Consider the following 27,071-nt stretch of genomic DNA (forward strand, 5'->3'; position numbering starts at 1 on the left):
CTAAATCATTTCTCCCCAGTTTGGAACCACTGAAGAATTTCCCGACAGACAAAGAGAACGAAATTTTCAGGCGAGGGGTAGGTAGAAACACGCGGTGGGGGCCCGGCCCAAGATCGGATCCAAAGTCCGTTGTTTTGGGCTCGAAATTAAAAATGGCGAATGGAGCGCTACCACGGAGAGAATGCGCTCTCTTGCTTGCCTTTAAAATACACGAGGCGCTCTCGCTGTAAAGAACGCTCGCTCGCGCTGTTTCATCGTATTTTCCTCATACCCCTTCCTTCCCGTTTCTTTCGGCTTGCGCAGCGCTGAACTGGTACCCCCTCCCACTTGATTCCAGCGAATTGCGCTGCGCTGGACTGACACCCCCTCCCGTTCGTTTCTTTCGTAGCGCGCTGTGCGCTTCCCTTCATTCGGACTTGGTGCACCCGAATCAAAACAAAAACTTGAACACATCAAACTTGGTTTATATTTTATCACTTTTATTGCAAATAAAGGGGCATTTTCACACATAGCTTCACACAATCTTGCCACAAAATCACACACATTATTTATATAAAAAAAATCGCCGTATTTAAAATAGTCGCCTAACTGCATGGATACCGTTGTTGATGTTCAATACAGCAAACAAATATTAAAATGAAGCAACGCAAATCACACATTTAGGATAAATGATAACAAATAAGCGCAGCTTCATTTCAATGTGCACAACACTTCAACACTTAGCAAAACTTCGATCGCCCGGGACTTAGGCTAACACGCGCGCAGCCTTTCACGGCGAACGCTTGAGCTGAACTGACGATTTCGTGTGGTGGCAAGAAGGGGAGCACACAGAGGAACACTCGCTGCACTAGTGCGAGCGAGACACCGATACCCGCATGCCGCTGCGAGAAAACCAAACTGAGCGCGCAGGCTGAAAGTGAACGCACACATTCACACATGTGTAATTGTGTGAGTGCAAAAACTGTGTAGAAACCAAAACACGCTCGCGCCTCCGCGTAATTCCGCGTATTTCCAACCGTCTCCCCATGCTTCTACATGCCCCTCGCCTGAAAGTCGCACACTTTTTCATTCTCATTGCTAGTAGGGTTTTATTACGTTTCCATTAAAGAGGCAAACAACAACAACAACAATCACAGCAACAACAACAGAAATCAAAAGCTTCAAGAGCAAATAACCATCAACACTAAAGATACTGAAGTAACAAAAAAACTAATAGAGCTTTGCTCACAGTATAATGACATTTTTTGCTTAAAAGATGACGTTTTAACTTGCAATAATTTTTATGAACAGAATATAACGGTAAATGACAATAAACAAATTTATGTCAAAAATTTCAGAATACCAGAATCTCAAAAAGATGAAATAAACAAACAAATAAAATCAATGGTTGATGAAAACATAATTCAAAATTCTGTTTCACCATATAATTCGCCCATCCTTTTAGTACCAAAAAGAACCGGTAACGACAACAAATGGAGGTTGGTCATAGACTATCGTCAGCTGAACAAAATAATTAGCCCCGATAAATTTCCTTTACCACGCATAGATGATATTTTAGATAAATTAGGCCGTGCAAAATACTTCTCAACGTTAGACCTAAAATCAGGATTCCACCAAATTCCGTTAAACAAGGATTCAAAAAAATACACTGCATTTTCAACAGATACAGGGCACTACGAATTTAATAGGCTACCTTTCGGGCTCAATATTAGTCCAAATTCTTTTCAACGTATGATGTCCATCGCTTTAAGCGGACTGTGACAATGTGCTTTCCTGTACATAGACGATATCATGTGACGAACATTCCACACCGTCTAGACAGGTCTAATTTCGATACGCACACGCACTGCCCAGTACCGGAATAGCTAATGCCAAAACGGACTGCGGCTGCAGTATGCAATAAGAGACGCGTGTCCGCGACTTTATCGAATGGTTCCCACCTTTTGCCACCTTACAAAATAACAGGGAACCGATGACAATTTCGGTTCCCACAACAAAATGCAACTTTGGCAAAACGGCTTCAGGTATCTCGCCTAACGTGAAACTAATGAAATTAATAAATAGAACGCATCGTGTCCGGAACTAGGACAGTGATAACACACCCTTTAAATCAACTGTTAAGAAAAAACGCCACTTTCCACTGGAACGAAATTTGTCAACAAGCTTTCGATACCCTTAAGAACCAATTACTATCACCACACATTTTAAAATTTCCGGATTATACTAAAGACTTTGTTATTATAACCGACGCCTCTAAAATAGCTTGTGGAGCCGTACTAGCTCAAAAATACGATGATATGGAACTCCCCATAGCTTTCGCTAGCAAAGCTTTCACGAAAGGAGAATCCAACAAGTCAACTATAGAACAAGAGCTAACTGCGATACATTGGGCAGTTCAGCATTTCAGACCATACATATATGGTAGGAAATTTAAAATTCGTACAGACCATCGCCCGTTGGTGTACTTATTTTCAATGAAAAACCCCTCATCAAAACTGACACGAATGAGATGGGATCTAGAGGAGTACGATTACGAAGTTGAATACGTCCCGGGTAAATCAAACGTTGTATCAGATGCTTTATCAAGAATTCCGGTCACATCGGAAAGATTGAACGCTATGCACATAGTTACCAGGGCTATGAAACAAAAGAAACAAGAAACTGAGTTAATTCACATCAAGGAGCCTGATCAACTCCATGTATATGATGCAACAAATAGTTTAGAAGCATTCGATCTACCTAAACTAACGTTTCACCTGGACAAAAATAGAAAAACCCTATTTTTGAATATCTACGATAAAAGATTTCGTAAGAGACTTGCCGAAGAGGAAGTATTCGCAATAAATACGAACATGAACGAAGAATTAGAAAGGGTATTAAAAATCATTGATGGCAGGCCTGCCCAAAAAAATAAAATTGCTGAAAGATGCAAGAATAATGAAAAATATAACCCTTCGAGAGGTAAAACATACGTCGCAATACAAGCTAATGATGACATTTTTAAATACGTTAGTAAAGAAGATTTTAAAAACATTGGCAACGCTGTTCTTAAGAACACTGCCGTAATAATCTATGACAAACCTGTCGAGGTTTATAAGAAAACTGATATTGACATGTTGATTAAAAGATACCACGACATGCCTACAGGAGGTCACGTCGGAATCAACAAACTATATAAAAAACTAAAATCGATTTATTCATGGCCGAACATGAAAAAAACAATTACAGACTATGTTAAACAATGTTTAAGCTGCAAAATAAACAAACATGCCATACCATTGAGAACCCCTGCAATCGTTACAACAACGCCAAATAAACCATTCGATGTAGTATCTATAGACACTATAGGACCTTTTCCTATAACAGAATCAGGAAATCGCTACGCTATTACCCTGCAATGCGATCTTTCAAAATATGTTATGGCTTTTCCAGTACCAGACAAATCAGCTTCTACAATCGCTAAAGAAATTGTGAATAAATGCATACTTATATACGGACCCATGAAATGTATTAAAACTGATCAAGGAACAGAATATAAAGGTGTTTTTGACGAGGTTTGTAAATTGCTTAAAATTGATCGCAAATGTTCAACAGCTTACCACCCCCAAACGATCGGAGCCTTAGAGCGAGACCACAAGTGCCTTAATGAGTATTTAAGAAATTTTGGAAACGAGCGTAGTAACGATTGGGATGAGTGGCTATCTTTTTACTGTTTTTGCTATAATACCACACCAAATAACCTACACGATTATACGCCATTTGAACTTGTTTTCGGGAAAAAGCTGAATGCATTTGAATTCTGCAATATTAACAAAACGGAACCATTATACAACATAGATGCATATGAAAAAGAGTTGAAATATCGCCTTCAAATTGCTCATGATACAGTAAGAAAAACTTTAGAACAAGAAAAAATAAAAAGAACAATACTATTAAACAGCCTACTAGATGAAAGGAACATAAGCGTAGAGATAAACGATATAGTATATCTTAAGATAGAAAATAGACATAAATTAGAACCAGTCTATAGTGGACCCTACATAGTAACAAAAATAAATCAAGCTAACGCCACTATAAAAGGTAAAAATAGCAAAGAACAAGTAGTACACATATCTAGACTAGTTAAGAGATAAGAAAACTATAAAATAAACATAACAATATAATGTACTCATATACTTAAGTATAAATTCCAGAAACAAGGAAAGGTATCTGAAGCCAAATTTTCAAAAATCAAAAATTCGTCTTTAAAAAGGGGTGAGGTGTGACGAACATTCCACACCGTCTAGACAGGTCTAATTTCGATACGCACACGCACTGCCCAGTACCGGAATAGCTAATGCCAAAACGGACTGCGGCTGCAGTATGCAATAAGAGACGCGTGTCCGCGACTTTATCGAATGGTTCCCACCTTTTGCCACCTTACAAAATAACAGGGAACCGATGACAATTTCGGTTCCCACAACAAAATGCAACTTTGGCAAAACGGCTTCAGGTATCTCGCCTAACGTGAAACTAATGAAATTAATAAATAGAACGCATCGTGTCCGGAACTAGGACAGTGATGAACTAAGAAACAAACAAGAAGGTTCTGTTCAGTGTTGAGCATAATATCACAAAGGTCCGAGTTATTACAGAATTTTGCTGATCGGCCAGCTGATATACGGTGCGTTTGTTGGAGACAGTAAAGCCTTACCTTGAGTAGGGGGACAATACTGCTCTTAAATGAGTTGAAGGGACAAGATGTACGATCCTGTGTCCGATCAGAACTGACCTTCTGTCCGTTCTGATAGCTTTATTGATACTCCCTTCTTAAGAAAGTTAGCGCACATTTGTCTACCAGATGTTTACGCTCGTAACTTTCTCTTTCGCAACTTGATGCGCTTTGACAAACGAATATTTGTCAAGAGGGTCGCCTTCCTGGTGGGCTTTTACAGTTTACAATGTTTTGATTAAGGTCTAATGTGTTTCTTATGCTAATTGTTCTTCCTTATTTATGACCTACTTTGGAGGTCTTCCTTGTTTATTTCCAACTTGGGTGGTGCGACCACCATGGTAAACACGGAACCGCGTGTGCAGTAAAGCACGGGACGCATGTGCAGTATTTTACCCGGCTGTTAGCATTCATGCGTTAAGCGGGTATGCGATAGCATGGATGTGACAGTGTTCTGAAAACGCCTAACTAATCTTTTCGTGTATTAATCAAAAAGAATATATGAATAGTTGAAACTAATCTCTTAACAATCTTAGAAAAAAATAATACAACAAATATGTATTACTTCATTTGATTTAATAGTAAATCAGATACGGGAAGGGGTCCCGCGGTCTTCAGAAAAAGTGTGAAACCCTGTGCATACGTTGTTATAGCCGGTCCAAGATCAGTTTGGGAAGGACACAATCTAAACACAGCTGCGACGGTCCTGGGAAGTTGTTAAAGGTAACTTCAGACCTTTTTACTATAAGAGCCGGCAGACTGCCAGCAGATTGTTCGTCCGAATCCTCAAAACGGTGCTACTTGGCCTGCAAGAGCAGGGTTTGCAGTTTTCTCAGTCGTTTGTAGTTCTCCACGTTTTGACGTGTTTCATGCCGTAGCATGCGGGCGCGCACTGCATTCTTCTCAGATAGTGCTCGTCTGCACTCTTCGTCGATCTATTCCTTTTTTCTCTCTACATGGTAAACGGCCGATGCTATGTTCCGTAATAGTGCTGATGGCTCGTTCCACCATACGTCAATCGTCTGCGAGGGACACTACGGCGATGTTGTTATCGGCCGAAAGCGCTACTCCGAGCACTGTCTCGTATCCCTCCGCCACATCAGCATACTTAAACTGGTCCAGGTTGAGCCTTGAGGTGGGCTGACTCCATAGGTTGTTAACCACGGAGAGTTTCTGGCGTATCAGGAAATGGTCCGAGTCGACATTTACACATCTATACGTTTTGACGTCGATAATATCTAAAATGTTCCTTCCGTAAATTAAAACGTGGTCTATTTGAGGCTTTGGATCACCCTTAGTGTGCCTCCAGGTGTAGCTAAGAAGGCGAGCATGCTGGAAGAAGATGCTGCGGATGCTGAAGATGTGGGAGGAGGCAAAGTTTATCAGGTAGAGGCCGTTTTAGTTTGTTAGCTGTTGTACGCTGAAACTTTCGATGATTGGTTTATATACCTCCTCCTGTCCGACCTGTGCATTAAAGCCTCCGATGACGATCTTCACATCATGACATCGGAGACATAGTCATGTTCAAGAAAAATAATGTAAGTGTTGCATTGAAGTATCCAAGAAACCACGGAAAAAATCTACCACTCTTCAACTAATATATTTGTAAACTTTCATTAAAAAAAAATATCTTGGAGAATATGGGCTGCCAAATAGGTACGCGTACACTGCACTTATCTTGGTTCACGAATCTTTCCCCTTTCACCAGAAACAAGTGTCAAGAAAAGATTCGTCAATATTTATACGTTCAAAGACAACGAATCTTCGTCCAATACAAGTGTTGTAATGCAACAAAATATTTCGTAAACCCGATACAACTCTTAGGCTCTGGAAAACAGCGAACACTAATGATTAACCTTCATTTCTATAACCACCTACCCGTGTATGTTTTGCTCATAAATTGTATAATAACTTTTTATTGAAATCGATCCAAAATTTGCAGAATGCCTAGAAAAATATGTTTTAAACAGTGATCCAAAAATCAGAATGTTCAAAATTTTATGTAATGTTCTATGTTATGTAATTAAAAAAATATCTATTCTTTTTCTGTACTTATATAACTACTCACATGGGTAGGCAATGCATACAAAAACGAGTGCATACACACTTTATCTCAAGACCGCGGGACCCCTTCCCGAATCTGTCTTAGTCAATGCCAAGACTGTGGTATGATGCTTGAAAACGTTGATGATACCTGAATTCATCGGATGCAATGCTGAATCTGCGACACATTTCTCGAACACACTGTTCCGCGCCGAGGACATACGGTCGAATATTTTTTTACACGTATAACCTTTATGTACATCAGTGTACTGGAAACACCAAATTATTCTTTTCATGTTTTTTACCAACAAAACGACAATTGAATAAAATGAGTGAATGCATATTTGTTTCATTAAAATATTAACAAGTGTTAAGAAAGTAGTTTCAACTATTTAAATTCTCTTCTGTATGCGAGTTCACAGACGTTTCGGTTTTTTTTAGAGTTAACGAAATTTGATACAAATGTATGACAGATAGCAATAACATGTGAATAACTACTCAGAAAATTGTAGTTATTAATATATTGTGAAGAACGGTTATTGTGTATTGACGGGGTTTTATGATTATTCTGAGGTGAGCTAGAAGTGAGCTGGACTCTCTTACGTAGTGGACTGCATATTGAAGAATACGACCATAACAGGGTCTACAATGAACAGCGATATTATTAATGATAAGGGAATGCTTCAAAATGAAAAAAGACACGTATAAAACAAACTCGTGTACTTCCTGGAAATAAGTTAATCTATGACTGCGCTTTCTAGTTAGTAGGCTTCCAAAAATCTTTTGCCTGGCCCTGTATACTGACTTGCTAGCTATTTAGAATAAAATTAAAAAAATACTTAAAATTACATTAATTCATTTGGATTCAATAAACTTCAACATACCAGTCGCTGATCTAAACAAAACCAAAATTGCCTGAGGAAAGGTTTGGAAATTGTTATTTCTATGTATTGCGGTATCGTCATCCAACGCAATACGACCAAAAACCTATAATAATGTGAAACAAAAGGAGGACAAATGATATAAGTATGGAAATTCCATCACATTTAATACTTACTTGCATTCCTATGACAGCATAAATAAAGAATAACATTACTATAAGTAATGCTACGTATGGCAGTGCTTGAAAGGATTTTATGAATGTCCAGAGAAGGGTGCGTATTCCTTCACCACGAGCTAACAATTTGATTAGTCGCATTACACGAAATAAGCGGAAAAAATTTATGGATATGATCGTCGAAGCACCCTGTATTGATTACAAAAGATGAGTAGAGATCGGTAAATTTAATAATGCGTGTCGTTTTTTTTTATTAGTGTTGCATATAGTAAATTCAAGTGGAAATATGCAGTGTATATTTGATATTCTAACAATAATTCAAATGCAATTCATACAATTAATCACAAAATAACTAAATCATTCAATCTTACAATGCTGTTAGTTTGTTTAGTCTCTTGAAATCTTCTTTGGCTAAACAACAAACAGGTTGTCTCCGAAAAATGCTATCAATGCAGACCGTGGAGTAACAGTATATGTTTAATTTCGCGTTCTTCAACCAAAATATATTTAATTTTCTTGTACTACAGTGAACCCTCTCTTATTTGACACCTCTCCAATTTGAAAAACCTCTCTTATTTGAACATTTCTCGCAGTCCCTTGATTTCCAGTACATTTTTGTTCCTCTAATTTGGAAAACCTCTGAAATCTGTGTCCCTCTTATTTGAGTATAGTGTCGCCATGGTTATTGAAAGATGTATGCTCAAATTAGCGATTCTGTTCGCAGTTTCCTATAGCAACAGTTAAGGCTGCATACTAAATGTTCTGTCTCTTTCTTGTCTAGTATGGACCTTTCATTCACTTTCAACTTCTGTAATTTGAAAACCCCTCTTATTCGACAGTCCCATCGCCTCTCAAATAAGAGAGGGTTCACTGAATTTAATCTTCAAATGGGTGTTTGTATCTACTACAAGATTTATTTAGACATGAAATCTTATTCTGAAGATTGAAATATTTTTCTTTTGAATAAAATCTGAACTCACTGGTTGAACTCTTATTCCCTGCCAATATTTGAATTTGTGCTTTAAAGTTGGCGCGTTTTTCCTCATTCAAAAAAAAAAAATGAAATAAAATTTTCTCGACAAGCTATGAAATTTTTGTAATTTAAAAAAACCTTTTCCTTACAATCGCATGCTTTTAATTGAAATGTCAGCCAACAATCGAGCATGCAACTGAAAAGCATACCAGCTAAAAAGTGTTCAAATTGTGACTGTAGTTTGAAAGATTCAAGGAAAAGGAAATTTATTTTGAATTTGACAGTTGATGTGTCAAATCAGTACAATTTTAATTAGGTACTGCCAAATTTAGAAATCCGTTTTGTTCATAATCCTCGTATGTGAGGCGCTACGGATTTTGGGGACTATGTGTACTTTTAAACGACTTATGGCACCTTAAAACTTGATATTCAGCCCTTGCTAAAAATGCTATTATGGAACAGTGGAAATACTAATAGTAATGAGATTATTATTTTTAATAATATTGACTTCAATAGTCATCGATTTATGCTTACCTTAGTTCCGCTACTAGTCGTCACCTCGGAATAAACGATATCGATAAAGCTTCCTAATACGATAATAAAATCGAAAACGTTCCAAGCATCTCCAAAATAGTTCTGGAAAAAAATACAAAAGTATACAGCATAATCAATGATGATGACAGCTGCTCGTCAAATATGAAAACATACCTGAAACCTGAAGGCTGCTAGTTTGAATACAAACTCCAGTGCAAATACTGCAGTGAACAGTAGATTTAAAAAATCTAGCCATTCTGTGTAGGGTTGTGGTTGACGATAGAATTTCATAGACAGTGTAATCGTGTTCATCATAATCAGAATAAATATGGTGTACTCGAATAGCTGTGACGTAACGAACCACCATACTTTATACTGTATCCGATCATCGTTTGGGATGTATCGTCGGACTGGTTTAGCTTTAAGTGCAAATTCGATGCAATTACGCTGATTTTTATCGAGATCACAGTTTTTATACTCTTGTTCGCCTTCATTTTGAAATGTCACTATCACAAAGCCAACAAAGATGTTTACCATGAAAAAGGCAATAACAATTATGTATATAATGTAGTACGTCGCAACCAACGGCCGATAATTGTATATTGGTCCAAAGTTTTCCGTATGTGAGTCGATCGACACATATAGCAAGCTATAGAATGAAATCGTGTCATAAAGTTGAATAGTACCATACTGAGAAAATATATATTGGTTAGATACATACGATGGCCAGCCTTCAAAGGTAGAAACAGTAAATAGGGTAAGCATAGCTTTTTGTACATCATCGAAATGAAACCTATTGTTAGACCATTCCCTTTCCTTCGACACAGGTTTATCTACGTTACCATCTTCGAAAACTAAGTAAGTGCCGCTGTGAAAATAGTTTGTTAAATAATTATTGATGATACACAGGTCAAATTGATTAATATACTTACTGACATTCCGCTTCTTCGTATTTCGAACGATCTGAGCAGGAAAAGAATTTACCCTAAAAATATAAAAAGAATAAAAGGAATAAAAGGAAGCAAGTTCAAGGAATCAAGGAAGCAAACATATTTTTATGTACTCCATATTCAATTATTTATATCTATCTCTATCTCTTTCTCTATCTTCATCTGTATGTAAAAAAGACTTCGTCCAGCAGACGGCAAATTACTAATGCATTCGAAAAATATCAAAAAAGCTGGTGGCACCATGGTAGGATACCCAGCCAGTCGAGCTTTCCTCGCTTTAAGAGGTTTATCCTTCCTTCAGTACTGTTGTATGGTTTCGCATTGAAGTTTTGCATCAGAACTATAGCGGTGATACGATTGTTTAAGTACTAAACTAAAATGTAAACCACCAGCACTGAAGCAAGTGAGGATTGAGTAATGGTCGTTTGTGTTCATACCCACGTAGTTGACCACACGACTATTCATATCGATTTTTGCTCGGAATGTTTGAAGGATATATAGGCAATGCATAGATGAAGTTAGGCGAAACACATTGCATGAAATGGACAACTATGTGATGAAATCCATAACGTTAAGAATTAGACTATAAGTAAGTTAGGTAACTTTTTTTTTTTGAATGTGAAGCAGGTTTATGACGAAAAAAGTTTTCCTACTCAAGTTAAAAACCCCATGATGGATAAATATTATGATACAGTCAGCTAAGCCAAAAGCAATTTCAGTTAGCGAGGAAAAATGAAATTATTGAACCCACTAATTACCGAATTTGAATCGTCATTGTAAAACACATATAATTATCTCAGAAATACATTACTACTACTACTAGTACTACATCTATGTGATGATGGTTGAAACACGCCATCTATTGAGCAAACCACTGAAGATACGGAGTTTTCGTGTTTATATTTTTGGCATTATGGCTTATACAAAAACTGGATAATTCGATTGTTTCGGATGAAGCAGAAATATTGCGCGAGACAAGTAGCTCTGTTTGCAAAATGAAGTACACAGTTTTAATAATAATAATAATGAAGCAGAAATATTGCGCGAGACAAGCAGCTCTGTTTGCAAAATGAAGTAAAAACTAAGTGCTTCGACGATCCTTCTGTGAATGTGTGTCATCTTTCAGCGAGCTCAAGAACTTGGAGTTGCTCTCACGCATACAATGAGACCCCAAAATTTGGTCGATTAAACCACGGGGAATGTGGAAGCTTGAGGAAGCAAGGAGAAACACGCTGCCCCAGTCCGCAAAAAGCCGAAGTTTTGTATGGGATCGTGTCGTACACACCCCAACAGTCAAAAGCCGAAGATTTTATATTGACCTTTCGTTTTTTCTATCTGTCTCTCGCTCTAATTTGAGTGATTTTCCATTCGTGAGTATCCACGAGCTCCCTCGTGTGGTTGTTGTTGTTGGAAGTTGAAACCGAAACCCCTTCGTGCGCTGCCAAAATCACCCAACAGTCAAAAGCCGAAGATTTTATACCCAACCCAACAGTCAAAAGCCGAAGATTTTATACCCAACAGTCAAAAGCCGAAGATTTTATATTGACCTTTCACTTTTTCTATCTGTCTCTCGCTCTAATTTGAGCGATTTTCCCCTGATGAGTGTCCCCGAGCCTCCTCGTGTGGTTGTTGTTGTTGGAAGTTGAAACCGAAACCCCCTCGTGTGCTGCCAAAATCAGCGAAGAACGAAATCGAGTGGCTCAAGCGAAAAAACGAAAAAAAATGACGAACGAGTGTGCTGTGACAATAACACACACACGCACAAGGCGACAACCGAAATCTGGTGCGATACCGGCTTTCAGTGGAGCAAGTACACACATGCACACATTTGGCCACACCAGCGCTCTGTTCTAGTGCAGGTAGTTTTCTGCAGTCCACGGTGATACTACACACAGCCACGCACTTGGCGATACACGCTGTGTGGTGGACGTTCAGAATTCAGTGGTGCAAATACACACATGCATACACTTGGCGACACACGCTCTGCTGTGCGGTGAGATTTGTGTTCTGTGTCCAGTGGTGCAAATATACACACACACGCACTTGGCTACACACGCAGTACGGCGCGGTTGGCTTGGCAGAAGCGCATACACAAATTCACGCAGTAGGCTTCACTTTCAGTCCAGTGAGGTTGGTGCTTGTGTGGTGTTTCAACGCTTGGCGGATAAACCCCGTAAAAAATGGAGTTTTGTTTAATTTGAGGTAAGTAAAAGTGATTAAAATTATCAACCAACATCCCCCCTTCTAATTAATATAATTTTTCTTCCATTTCATGTGTTTTTCACCGCGAACGGAGACAACAAAACCTGTGTTTGTGATGTGCAAATGTTGGTGCAAATGACGGGTACAGTGGAAAGATGACAACCATGATCAACAGCGGTGGAGTGCAGAAAATACGGTGAAAATGTTGCTTTTTATTCACGGAACAGTTGATAAAAGTGTTTTTAATATAATGTGCCATAATTTGTGTAATTTGCGAAGTGTTGACCGTGTGTGAAATAGTTGTTAGTGCGTCTCATTAAACCGATTTATTTGCTTAAATAAATCAAGTTGTTCTACTACATGTGTGTGACACTGTTTCATTTTGGAAAGAAAATCTGGCAAAAAGGGGGAGGGGGCTATTTTAACGAAGGGTCGTACCGAACCCCGTTCGGGTTTTGCTTCGGCTTCGGGTTTGCTTCGGCTTCGGGACCCGACGGATCACTTGAATAATTTCACCAACTCAAGTTCTTTTTCAAGCGCGTATTCAAGCGATCTCTGAGTGCTGGTGCCCGGTGGGATGCATTTACCAGCGGATATCGCTGGACCGAGTCTACCCATCTCTCTCGATTCACCATGATTTTTCTGCTATCGCGCTCATCCGGGTGTTAGGCATCCTCAGTCTGTCCAGAACTTTCCCTGTGGAAGGATGTACTTAAGTGAGGTGCGATTTCTTGTGCGACGTACTTTGCTCATTTACGTTTTGTGCCGTGTTCCTTCTTCCTCAGTTATGAAATGATTTATCCTAGCAAATTGTTGAGGTAAGTTTCTTGCTGTGTGCTTGTGCAGGTACATTCAACTAACCCTTGGCGTCTAAAAAGTTACAGGTGTGTGCGCTATTTATCAACGACTACCTGCTAGCCTCGTCAACAATCTTCAAAGTGAGCGACGGAAAGAAAACATTTTCCAGTTTTAAAATATTAAGGTAAGTTTTGATCTAATCCTCTGCGCTAAACTCTCCATAGTAATACATACTACTTACATTCATTATTGCTTCATTCAGCCCCCGGTGAGGACGTCATTACTTAACAGAAGCCGGTTCAACACGCACAGCTCCTGTTCATGACGTCATCATAAAACTGAAGCCAGCATAACACGCGCAGCACGGATGGTACCCCGAACGCAGTAGGAGGAAGGAAGCTTTGACGAGCCGTCTGTGAATGTGTGTGTGTCTTCTTTCAGCGAGCTCAACTTGGAGCTGCTCGTCACATCGTGTTGTCTCGCTTACACTACAGCATCGAACCATCGCTCCGTATGTCCCCCCTCCTACGCGTACAAAACCACCAGTACAGCGCGACGCTTTGTCGGAGATGGTTGTGTGTGTTTCGTTATAAGTCCCGCGCGCAGTGTTTGTGCGTTGATGCGCATTTCGTTATAAGTCTCGTGCGCCGGTGTGTTTTGATAAAGTGTGAAGTGAACAGTGTGTACAGACGCACATGCAGTGCGTGCATCGACAGGTAAGAATTTGCTGAACAGAGGCAACGCAGATTGTCGACAAGTTTCCCGCAGCCTGGCTCGACGCGGTACTTTACAGTATGACGCCATACGTGAGTATGAAGGATTCTAAATGTGTTGTGAAAGTGTAATTTATGTTTCAATAAAGTGTTTAATGTAACCAAAAATGACCGTGTTTGTGTTTGTTGTTAGAATAAGTGCGTATTTGCGATCGTGCATGAAAGAAAACGAGAAACGAAAGAAACAAATATCTTTGGATGTGTTGGTAGCATGATTGGAAAGAACATACGGAGCGATGGTTCGATGCTGTAGTGTAAGCGAGACAACACGATGTGACGAGCAGCTCCAAGTTGAGCTCGCTGAAAGAAGACACACACACATTCACAGACGGCTCGTCAAAGCACGGTATTTGTATTGGTGTTAGTGAAGCGCGCGTGTAAAACAGAATGCGAACTCTCATCGCAGCGCGTTTCTCCGTGCTTCCTCAAGCTTCCTCATACCCCTCGGCCTGAATCACTCAAAATTTGGGGTCTCATTGTTTGCGTGGTACCCTGCCGACAATGACACTCAAATTCTCTCATTTTGAGCTCTCGGGTAACCAGCTGTGAAGGGATGCAGAGAAAGATGCTTGCTACAACATTCCCCACACCCGGACGTTTTTCCGTAGATGAATGATATTTGTTTCTTTATTTGGTTGTTTATTATTTTCAATTGTCCGCTCAAAATAGGCTAAATAATTTGTTCTTACAACCTTAATCTATATTATCTTAACCTATCCAAGCATGATGCAAAGACCACTCAATTAAACGGCTACGAGAAAAACACTGAAATGACAATTATGCATCAAGTATAACGAACACAATTACCACTATTGATTGAGGGTGCAAATACATATACAGAACTAAACAGAGGTAATATTGAAATCGAACAGGTGAGAATTTTGATTGGAATTACTGATCGCTCTTAAAAGTAGACCATTCTGTCCAAAACAAGTGCGGCGAATCGGGACATACAGTGGAGGGCGTATAAGCAGCCGACATGATGGAACATAAAAATTAGGACATTTCAGCAAATAAGGAGAATTGATCATATTGTACAGAATATTAGCGATGAACATACGCGAAGTATACGCGTATTACAGTAGAACGAGATCATCGCTGCATAAGAGAATTTTTTTCGATGTACCGAACAATTATCTACGACAAAATCGTGTGCTCACCGCTCCTTCATTCGCCGTACTGAAAGGCAGCAGTTTTCTAAGCCGACACGGTTCTGGAGCTTCTGGAACAAACGGTGCAATATAAGTAGTAGCCCTCCGTGATGTGAGGGCTACAATGACGCTACAATGACGAAATTAGTATCGATACATCAGATATTTGCAACACTTTCACCAATCGTTTCGATAATGCATTTACCCTTCCTATTCACAACCCTAATACACTAGCAGAGGCCACTCGCTATACTTCATCGGATGCTATCGACTTTATTATACCTACGATTGACAAAGGATTAGTTGCGCGCACACTCAGCGATATAAAACCATCAACGTCATATGGTCCTGACAATATTCCATACACTTTGAAGCACTGCCGTCAATCACTCGCACCCATTCTTGCCAAAATATTTAACGATTCCCTTATGCGTGGCACGTATCCTGCGTCCTGGAAACACGCGCGAATGGTTCCTATCCATAAGAAGGGCAGTCGACTTGCATGCTCATACTCATGCTTGCAATTGTGCGCATCATACTATGCGCTTGTGCAAAGGTGTTTGAGCTCATTTTATACAACCCGCTACTCACATCAGTTCAAAACTACATGAGCCTCAGTCAGCACGGATTTCTCCCAAGGAGATCTTCCATCACAAATCTTGCCGAATTTGTAGTTTTCTACTTTGACAACATGGATCGCGGTATTCAAGTTGAAGCAGCATATATCGACTTCAGGGCTGCGTTCGATAGTATCTCGCATGATATTCGGCTCTCGAAGCTAAAAAAAACTCGGTTTACTCGACTGGCACATCACCTGGCTGCGTACATACTTAACTGGTCGTTCGTACTTTAGAAGCATAGGATCTCATCGTTCTCACTCCTTCACCAGCTCCTCCGGTGTACCTGAAGGGAGTAACTTGGGACCGCTACTCTTCCTCATCTATGTAAATGATCAATCTTTTGTTTTACCGCCAGGGCAATACCTAATGTACGCCGACGACGTAAAAATATTCGCTCTAGTTAGAAACGACAGTGACTGTGTACGCCTTCAAATGATCCTTGAGAATCTCGACAGCTTGTGCAGCAAAAACGCCCTCCAGGTGTGTGCCGATAAATGCCAGTGTATATCATTCAGCAGAGTCCGTAACCCTATCCCGTTTACATACACTATGCTCAACACGACTTTAGTTCGTACGACATGCATCTGTGACTTGGGGGTGTTACTCGATCAGAAGATGTCATTTCGCCCTCACATTGACAGCATTGTTGCTAAGGGAAATCAGCTACTCGGTTTAATTACGCGGACCTGTAGCGAGTTTACTGATCCCATGTGCGTCAAATCGATCTTCTGATCCATCGTAAGATCGTGCCTGGAGTACTGCTGTCCGATCTGGTGCCCGCTTGGCGTTGGTGACATCAATCGCCTCGAAGCCATTCAACGGAGAATCACCAGGTATGCCGTTCGACTCCTTCCATGGCAATACCACCAATTTGCGATTATCTCGACGTAAAAACCCAATGCCCAATGTCTTTTCATATTCCGGCTCCATAACGGAGAGATCGATTCTCCGGCATTACTAGCCAGCATCAATTAGTTCGCTCCCTGCCGGATACTTAGATCAAATTTCCATCTCCGTGTACCGCGTACTCGCAACAATCATAGCCAGGGACACCCTTTTATACGTATGTCCCTAGAGTTTAATGAAGTGTTAGATTTGTTCGACTTTAGTATGTCTACATTTACGTTCAAGGAGAAATTGCGTCTACGTCATATTTAATGTTGCTTATAACTAGAGTTCTATATATATATGCTCCTTAATTTAATTATAAGGTTGCCGATTAGACACGAAGGTCTGTCGGTTACAAATGAAATGAAATAAATAAATAAATAAATAAATAAATAAATAAATAAATAAATAACTAAACATTCGACCGTATAGGGGAACTCGTTCGTTGAAGAACGTTCGTCGCTCATGAGTGGGTTGTATTAGGGTTGGGTGGTATCACTAGATTGGGCTGCACAAAGCCTAGACGGTTTTCTAATTCTTGATCATAAAAAGCTATGAAATGAGTGAAAATGAGCGTCGTGGCGAACGTTCCCGGGAACGAACGAGTTCCCCGATACGGCCGATTGTCTTCGCCTGAATGAAGCCCACATTCAGCTTTTCTAATTGCAACAACTGACATCGTGTATCATTGTCAGGAACTGATTATTTGAAGCCCTAAATGCCTTGTTGAGTGCAATACGAGTCAATCGTTTTTGTACTTTCTCAATTCTCTCCATGTGTGTGCTACTTGTTGGGGCCCATATTATGCAAGTGTATTCTAAAATCGGTCTAACCCAATATCAGTACAAAGCCTGTAAACACCCGGGATCATCTAAATCACGGGATAAACGAGACACTATACGGAGACTTTGTGTGGAAGGACAATCGAGGAGCCGCTATAAGGACAAGCTATACGAGATGTACGGCGACCTCACTGTCGTACAACGTATCAAGCTCGTCAGGCTCCGGTGGGCTGGTCATCTTGTACGCATATAAACAGATGACCCAGCTCGTAAAGTCTTTTTAGGCCGTCCACAAGGACAGAGGAGGCGTGGTAGGCAAAAATTGAGGTGGCAAGATGGCGAGGAGGCGTCCACCATTAAGGCCGGAATAACTGACTGGATAGAAGTGGTCTTAACACGCTACCTTGAGGCACCCCAGAAGGGTTCGTAAAATTGTTTGAGAAATGTGCTCCAATTTTCAGAATTCAGAGTTCGACTCGATAGAAACGACACTTTCCTGGATAGTAACAGGCCACTAAGCCCTATTAAGTTAAGTTTAGCCAAAAGCAAGCCATTAGGGAGAGTATTGAATGTCACATTAAAATCTGTGGATATAACATCAACTTGGCGACCTGATGCAATATTTTTAAATAGAGAGAAGACGAAATGCATTAGGTTGGACGAGGTCGAACGTTTAGGAATGAAACCATTTTGATGTTGAGAGATATAATTGACAAAACAGGAGCGAATATTAGAGTACACAATAGACTCCTTAACTTTAACACAGGCACACTAAATATATCTTTTTATTTGGCTCAACAACCGTTGTCGGTTAAGGCCTGCCTATACCCACTTGCGGGGTTGGCTTTCAGTGACTTATGGATTCCCCCCTCATAGCAGGATAGTCAGTCCTACGTATGGCGGCACGGCCCATGCGGGCAACGTGCGGGGCTTGAACCCACGACGGGCATGTTGTTAAGTCGTACGAGTTGACGACTGTACCACGAGACCGGCCTGAATATATATCCCTCTTTAATTTGACACTGAAGATCGACAGCCTTTTTTGTGAACGGGTACAAGTTAGCCGGTCTCGTAGTACAGTCGTCAACTCGTACGACTTTAACAACATACCCGTCATGGGTTCAATCCTCAAATAGACCGTGCCGCCATACGTAGGATTGACTATCTTGCTATGGGGGGAAATCAATTAGTCACTGAAAGCCAAGAGCCCACAAGTGGTACAGGCTGGCCTTGACCGACAACGGTTGTTGAGCCAAAGAAGAAGAACAAGTTACGCCGATTTCCATAGCATACGTAAACATCCACTGCTGAGAGACTTGTTAAAGAAACGGGACAAGATTAAAGCTAAAAAAAGAGCTACAATATTCCAATACAGAGGATGGGATGCCATCTGGGCCAGAAGAAAACGATAGTTTTAATTTGGACAATACTACACGAACAGACGATACGTCAATTTACCACATCACAAGGAGACCACTCTGTAGGGGCAATACTGCTCGCTGGATCGATAAACACACAAGAGAAATATGCAGCAAATTATGCACAAATATCTTGAGGAGCTGAAGCATTGTCATTGCCTAGTGACACGAGTGGTGGAATGCTTTGATGATCACGTTTAGATCTCATAAAGCGCCAGAAAGAAGTTAGATCAGAATAAAAACGAATTTGTAAACGAGCTACATAAGACTTATACCGAGCACGATTATAAATGCGATAAGCTATCGAAGCGTACTTATTTACACGACGTTGAAACGGGTTACGATTAAACCGGTATGAACGAGTGGCTCTATCTTTGACGCGTTTCAAAGATCTTAGCGTCCTGTTCGAACAAGGGGGATCAGGGGATGGTGTGAGGAAAGGACAGGAGAGGAGCTAACACTGAAGATGAAGGAGAATAACCGTATTAACAAATGATTCAATGCAATCGTCTGTTGATAAGTCCGTATTTTAAAAAAATCCAATTTTGCAAGGATAGTAATCTGTTCAACTTATCATAATCCATTTCCTTAAAATTCAGGGTTTTTTTCGAGTGACTGAGTGAGACGACTATTGGGTCTTGTTAGAGCAATTGGCCAATTTAATGCTATTTCGATCGGAGGATGACGGACATTAACATTGGTCAAGGGTAAAATATACGGAATAATATAAGTACATATTGCTGCCGCGTGTTCATTCAAACTAAAGTGGGTAGAAAGGAAGTGTCGTCATGTAGAACAATTGGGCATTGAGGCTTTAGAACAAATCACAAAACCAGGATCGACGGCAGTTCTCAAATGCGACGAATGTTGCTGGTATTTGGATATGATAAATTAATTGTTTTCGTTTCATAAACATTTGTTTAGCACTGAAAATTTGTATTTTGCATCCACACTCCATAAATCGGCATTTTATACGTTATAGTGCAGCTGCTGCCTGTAAACAAATATCGACGGCTGTTGTCAAACTGAATCTCAAAATGTCAACATGCCAAACGCTAAGAAGACACCTCCTCTATATTCCACCTTGATTCAAACAATCGACAAAAACAATATTCGCAGCAGAGATATTGCTAGTTGTTTCGCCGTGAATAGTTTTCGGATAAAGTTTCCTTATCTTTCGTGGATTTTGGCTGCTAAAACTTGTGAAGGTGATTGTTTTATTGCAGCTGCGTTGTATGTTAGCCGTGTGATCATCTGCGGCGTGTGTTGTGTGTGAAGGTGCATCTTGCGCAGCTTGCATTGGAAATGTAGTGGAAGATTTGATGGGAGTGCTTTCAGTGTGAATCATTGGGCCTGATCGCTAACGAAAGTCGATAAAACTTATCCAATCGGTTAATATTATTATTATTTATTATTATTATTATTTATTTATTAATCTTCAACGGGCCGTTTGGCCTAATTAAGATGTAACAGTTTATTAAAAAAAAATACAGAACAAAAACACAATTCGCATCGCAATTCACTGCGGCCACGGCAAAAGCCGGAGACGTTCCTTGAAGCAGTGAGTCGAGATGTCGAAGTCGAAGCAATCCGAGACAGTATTGAAGACTGCCGACATGCGGAACATAGGGTTAGACCGACCAGCGCTGGAACGGGGTTGAGCGAGCCGTAGAGTTTCTCTAGACCTAAGTGTTCGGAATGGTGCATAGATATCGACTCGATGCAACAAAGGTGATGAGTCGATAGAGCCATTTAGCAATCCAGCGATGAAAGAACACTGTGCATTGCGTCTTCTAACCGAAAGAGGTTCAAGGCCTAGAAGACGGCACCGCGCAGCATACGGAGGAAGACTATTGCGACCCTGCCAGGGAAGTAGGCGTAGGGCATATCGCGTGAGTTTACGTTGAATCGCCTCAAGTCGAGCAATTGAAGAAGCGGTAGTTGGGCTCCAGACTACGCACGAATATTCCAGAACCGAACGAACGATACAGTTGTAGACAGCTTTGATGCACATGGGGTTGCGGAACTCATTAGTTGTCCGGATAACCACGCCAAGTAATTGATTTCCTCTAGCTACAACGTCATCGATATGCTGTTTAAAGTTCAAACTAGAGTTAAGCAGAACGCCCAGGTCTTTGGCATGATTTTGTCGAATAACTGCAGTGCCGTCCATGAAGTAGATACCAGTGACTGGGCTCCTGCATCGACTAAAAGACACACAGTAGCATTTCTCGATGCAGATAGTCAGTCCATTACGCTTGCACCACGAACAGAAAATTTCGATACAGTCTTGCAGGAATGTACAATCCTGGACCTGTGTTGTGAATAGGCGCAAAAATTTTTGCATCGTCGGCAAACAGACTGATACTGTCGGGAGGTAAAGCGAGGGTAACATCGTTGATGAACAATATGAAGAGAAGCGGGCCAATATTGCTTCCTTGTGGCACACCCGAGCTGCTGACTATTTCTTTTGACATGTGATTATCAATTTTCACGATGTATGTGCGATTAATTAGGTAAGACTTAAGCCACTGTACGAGCGAGCTGGGAAATCCTAGCTTATCGAGTTTAGCGAGAAGAATTGCGTGCGGAAGAGAGTCGAATGCTGCTTTCAGATCTGTATAAATTGCATCGACTTGAGCTCCGGCATCAATTTGACTAGTGCAATAGGTTACAAATTCAACCAGGTTCGTGGCAGTCGACTTTTTTGGCACGAATCCATGTTGATACGGGCTTAGGTAGCTGCGACATGCATGTAGCAGATTTTTGTATATCACTAGTTCGAACACCTTGGCAATGGCACACAAAGATGTAATACCCCGGTAGTTGATGGCATCTGTCCTGTCGCCCTTTTTGTAAATAGGAACCATCCAAGATTTCCTCCCTGTTTTGGGAAAGTAGCCATTAGCTAGCGATTAGACATGGGCAAAATGATTCTTTGCGACGATTCGAGCGAGCTGGCTCTTTTGCTTACTGCGAATCACGAGCGAGCTACCTTGTTCTTCTCGCTACGTATTTTGGATGGGCAGGGCGCTCGCGAGCTACCCTGTTTTTTCTGCATAGATTTTGGATAGGCAGTGCGCTCGCGAGCTACCCTGTTTTTTTCTGCATGGATTTTGGATAGGCAGTGCGCTCGCGAGCTACCCTGTTCTTCTCGCTACGTATTTTGGATGGGCAGTGCGCTCGCGAGCTAAGCAGTTGTTTCTGCATGGATTTTAAGTATACAGGCCGCTCGCGAGCTACCCTGATCTTCTCGCTACGTATTTTGGACAAGCAGAGCGCTTGCAAGCCAGGCTGTTTTTCTCTGTTTTTGTGTTATCTCTGTGTTCTGCACATACGATGCGCTCGCGCTCTACGATGTTTTATACGTGTGTTTTGAATAGGCAGTGTGGGTCGACGACAGTAGCTTGTGATGTTTTTTTTTTCAATAAAACGTTAATTTGAGTTTTAGTTTTAACCACAATAAAAATATTTGTTGTTTTTACTTGTGGCTATTTACATTCCGTATAAGCCCAACAGTATTATTGATTTAGATTTTTTTCTCGGAACAACTAATTTCAAACGATTTTTTTTTATTTTTTAATGCGAGCGGGCGAATCATATTTTTCTGGAATGAAGAGCGGCGAGCGCCCGCTCATTAATGGGAGCGAGCGAACCTTATGATTCCCGCTCTTCTTGCCCATGTCTACTAGCGATGCATTGAACAATTTTGAAAGGATAGGTGCTACTGTCGTTTGACAGCGTTTCAGCACGGTAGAAGGAATTCCGTCGGGTCCAGGAGCGAAGGAAGGCTTTAGTTGCGTTAGGGCAGATAAAACGATCTCACTGTCGATGAAAGGAGTGCTCATGTTAATTGCGCCAGCCTGAGTGTTGACGAGAGCAGCATCAATGGTATCGGTATCATTCATGGCCGGTGAAAAGCAATCTGCGAAGCGATCCGCGAAGAGATTGCACATTTCATTAGTGTTGGCACTTGTTGCTCCTTTGTACGTGATAGATTTCGGAGTATGCGTGGATTTTGTTTTGCTCTTGTAGAAGCGCCAAAACGAATCAGGCCACCTGCAGAGGTAACGTTGAATATTACTCAAATATCTGCCATATCGAAACCTGTTATAGCTGCAGTATAAAGAGTGCGTGTCAAAGTAGATCGAGCGAGATCTTTGGCAGCGGCGCGTTTGGTAGTGACGATAAGCAGCTCTTTTTACACGTTTGAGTCGTTTGAGTGTGCGGTCCGCCCAGGGGGAGTTAGGTTTAGGACGCTGAACTGGGACGCAAACAACAAAGGCTTGCAGCATAAAGGACGAAAATGAACATACTGCTTCGTCAAGTGAAACCGCGAGAGCCAGAGCCGCTGAGAAAGTGATCACAGCGGTAAACAGAGAAGTTGTTGTTGAAGAGAAGAGCAGATGGAATGTTGTCAACAAGCCAAGTTTCCGTGAGGGCGATGAGATCGAAGTCAGCCTCCGATACAGCTAAGTGAAATTCTTTTGTTTTAGTACGCAAACCTCTAACGTTTTGATAATAGCAGCTTAAATACTCAGCGGTAGCGTTGTCATTGTGGCGGTTGGATAAAACGGGTATACGGTAAGTCAATTGAGCTGCGTTGTCAGAGCATAAGGTTGGCGTGTTTGTTGCGTGCAATGAGCGGAACTTCGTCTAGTTGAGAAAAAAACGATCGAATGTAGACTGGTGCAGGTGCGGAGATGAAGCGCGGTGGTTTTGGGGCGGTCCAGAAACAAGTGTTGAGTTGGGTGCTTCCAAATATGCTCGATTCCACCGGTGGAATTTATTTTCCACCGGTGTAAAATTTCTCCACTGGTGGATAACTCTTTCCGATTCGAGTAGCTATTGGTTTTGCCTATGTGTCAATCACACTTTTGTTTACATTTAGAGCTGTTGTTTTGCGGAATGAATAAAATAGTAAATTTTGCTTATTTACGGATCATTTAGTAAAGAATCCACACCAGAAGTGGCCTTAGACAGTACCGACTGTTGGCCTGTTCAAACGTTCCGGGTAAAGTTTCAAACGGGTTGTTGGCTGAACAAGTATAGATGAAACAAAATTGTATGAACTAGAGGACGAGGTTTGAATCCTTTCTGAACTTGCCGCATTCGCTGACCCTTGTCCTGTGCCATATGCGCCCATCAACTCCAGCCACCGCAAACGTTGGATCCGTGAACGTCCGTATTTTACGCTCTCGTGCAAAAATATATTGAAACAACGCGGTACACTTATTCCGTACAATAAGGAGTGTCCGAAGCCGCTCACGGTCTCTCGCCCTCGCCAGTCCATTATTCTGGCCTTAATGACTGACGCCTCCAAGTCATCTGGAGTCATCACTTAAATTTAAACCTACTACTCTCCGCAATTGCGGATTTAACGGTAAGCGGACTGAGTGGCCGCAAGATATAATATATAAAGTGGATATAAAGTCCAGCATATATGGTCTGTACAGTAGTCCCATCGCAGGCCTCCGTGAACGATAGAGGCCTTATGGACGAAGGGACTCAAAGACTACAGGGAGTCCATATATGAGGGATTCCGACCAATACTCCCCACTCCGCCAAGAAAAAAATTAAAGTGTATTTGATTCAAAGCCAAGTGACGCAATCAACCCCACCCCCCCCCCCCCCCCCTCCCGCACAATACCTGGGTCTTTCGTTTCCATGCGTTTAACATGACCTGTCCACTGAAGCCTGGCGAGCTTGATACTACAATGAGTGTGCTTCGACACATACGATGATGATTTCGTCAGATTTGATAAAAATAAAATAACTACGTCAAAATTGTAATAGATGAACAAAAAAATTCATTGGGTGACGCGTTTGTCACGAGGCGTGGAACTTAGCGATGTGTGTGCCAATCCGAACATTCCTGGCCTGTATCCTTCTATAAGCGACCCCGAGTTTTTGGGGATAGTCCGTAAGGTACAAGTAGGCACAACCCTTCGATTGGTGCAAGACAACGCAAACGATTCCGACCGGAACTCGCCGCTCCAACGGATATGAGTTGCTTATAATTTCTTGTACCTAGTGTTCCTACTGGTCTTGTCAATCTCGTTGCATTTACGTGTCGGAAACAATTCTAACATGCCATAAGGCCATAACATAAGGTTGGACAAAACAGAAGGATTAGCAGAAAAGGATTTTTTTTTGGTTTCTTATTTCTTAGCTTGAACTATAAAAACTAGATACCTATAATAAACTTAAATTTATTTGTTTTGATTGTTTATAAAAAAAAGATAAATTTATATTTTATAAAAAAGAATATTTTAGCTAAATCGAATGATAAAACATCTCAAATAACTCAAACAGCGATAAAACATTCTTTTTGCGAACTGTTAAACATGGTTTTTAATATTATTTAGTTTTCCACTGTTATATCAACTGGGGTGGAGCAGTAAATATGGCTATCCGACTGAAACGGTTTTTTTTATATGAAGTTTTCAACTGCATACCCCACTGCTCGACTTTTTAACCACGTTGCTATGGCGGCAAACACCATTCCACTCCACTTCCAAACCGATCAGTTAGCGAAGATTCTGATTAAGAAAACGCAATTGGATAACATTGGAATTTTGCTAACCGACTAAATTATCCACTTCGTTATCGACTTTCGTTCCCGATCAGGCCCATTGTGTGATGCGCCATGTTGCAATGACGACACTTGTACTGTGAGGAGCAATCGCGGGCACGGTGATTGTCCCGCAGACAATTCAAACAGAAGCGGGCATCAAGTACCTTACGGTACCACTGGGCAGGATTCATAGTATTAAATCACTGGCATTTCGTTACCCCATATTGGTCCTAGTAAGTCTACTAGTAAGTTTACATTCCCGTGACCAAGATTTTGCCGATATACTGAATATTCGCAATTTTTTCGATAAAGTGCTAAACCCCTTTGCCTTTCACTGCCCGACCGTTACACTGCACTTAACATTACTCTCGCGTACACGATAATCGCAGTTTTAGTAAGATGCCAGCTCAACCGCTAATTTTATCGTCGAGACGGACGATTTTGATTACCAGTTTGGCCCGTTACGAAGAGTTTTTTTCAAAACTGCAGGAGCCGTTTGATGGATGAATTACATAGAAAACTATCGTTTACTAAAAGATTATCTGAATTTACTTGTATACGAGGAATTTGTAGGCTGGAAGCGAATCCATATAATGCTGTCTTCTTCTTCTTCTTCTTTGGCTCAACAACCGATGTCGGTCAAGGCCTGCCTGTACCCACTTGTGGGCTTGGCTTTCAGTGACTAATTGATTCCCCCCCATAGCAGGATAGTCAGTCCTACGTATGGCGGCGCGGTCTGTTTGGGGATTGAACCCATGACGGGCATGTTGTTAAGTCGTACGAGTTGACGACTGTACTACGAGACCGGCTCCATATAATGCTGTAGTGGGTGGAAATACGCAAACAAATGTTACTTAATTCCGAAACTTTGGGCGAAAGCAAAAAAGACGACTGTTGGCTTAGCCTGTCAAACTGACACTGATATGTTCCTGGTGGGTTGAACTTGTTGTGTTTTAATGGACTGGTTTGTAATGTTTGTCAATTTTCTCCCGGTGGGCTATTTGCGCCAAATCGAACGGTGATCGATGCTGTGAATGAATTGGCAAAAGAGGTGCCGATCATTTTGTGAAAATGGTAGGGGAACTGGTGGTAGTTTCGACACCTTAAGGTTTTCCTCTGATTGCAATACTTTTGCCAATGTAAACTTACTAGTAGACATCGAAAAAGCTTTTTTGGTGTATTATGTACCATCTTACGAGAAACTACGGTTCCTGGATTGATTTTGATTTTGATTTTGGAACATTTTGATAAAAACAAAAAAAGTGTGTTTTTTGTTGCGTCACGACTGCAGTGCGGGTAAGTTCAACACCATGATGGGGTAAAATCGACACCTTGGGGGTGATTTCGACACATTGGTTTTAGCGTTCAAAATAGCAAACTCTGATGGTCTGTAGTTTTCATGGAAGTTCAACAAAGTATTTCGTACCAATTTTACGAAAAATTAACACAAAACAGTATTGAAATATACGAAATAATTAAGATACAAGCAAGAACAAAAATTTCATTTCAAATAGCATCGGACCAGACTCTATATAGTAGAAGCTGCGGCGATAGCATCTGGTTTACGGAATAATTGGTTAAGATTCCTTTAAAA

General features: G+C 40.9%; 1 protein-coding gene and 1 long non-coding RNA gene across 5 annotated transcripts in view; one reads left to right on the forward strand and one right to left on the reverse strand.

Moving 5' to 3' along the window:
* The window catches only part of LOC120955571 (muscle calcium channel subunit alpha-1-like), a 109,621-nt gene that overhangs the window by 9,922 nt on the left and 72,628 nt on the right, over positions 1 to 27,071 (reverse strand). For all 3 annotated transcript variants that reach the window (XM_049610047.1, XM_049610049.1, XM_049610050.1), the window contains 6 exons: positions 10,251 to 10,303; positions 10,040 to 10,186; positions 9,493 to 9,967; positions 9,319 to 9,420; positions 7,812 to 8,000; positions 7,639 to 7,741 (listed from right to left, as the gene is read on the reverse strand). In XM_049610047.1, coding sequence (XP_049466004.1) covers positions 7,639 to 7,741; positions 7,812 to 8,000; positions 9,319 to 9,420; positions 9,493 to 9,967; positions 10,040 to 10,186; positions 10,251 to 10,303 — 1,069 coding nt within the window. The remainder of the gene's footprint in view (positions 1 to 7,638; positions 7,742 to 7,811; positions 8,001 to 9,318; positions 9,421 to 9,492; positions 9,968 to 10,039; positions 10,187 to 10,250; positions 10,304 to 27,071) is intronic.
* Positions 13,111 to 13,636, forward strand: LOC125907493 (uncharacterized). 2 transcript variants are annotated; one of them, XR_007452712.1, is made up of 3 exons: positions 13,111 to 13,288; positions 13,349 to 13,452; positions 13,531 to 13,636. It is a non-coding gene; the product is annotated as an uncharacterized LOC125907493 (long non-coding RNA). The 2 variants fall into 2 exon arrangements; XR_007452711.1 differs by having other exon boundaries at positions 13,119 to 13,288; positions 13,355 to 13,452.

Source organism: Anopheles coluzzii, chromosome 3, assembly GCF_943734685.1.
Source record: "Anopheles coluzzii chromosome 3, AcolN3, whole genome shotgun sequence".
Classification (NCBI taxonomy): Eukaryota; Metazoa; Arthropoda; class Insecta; order Diptera; family Culicidae; genus Anopheles; species Anopheles coluzzii.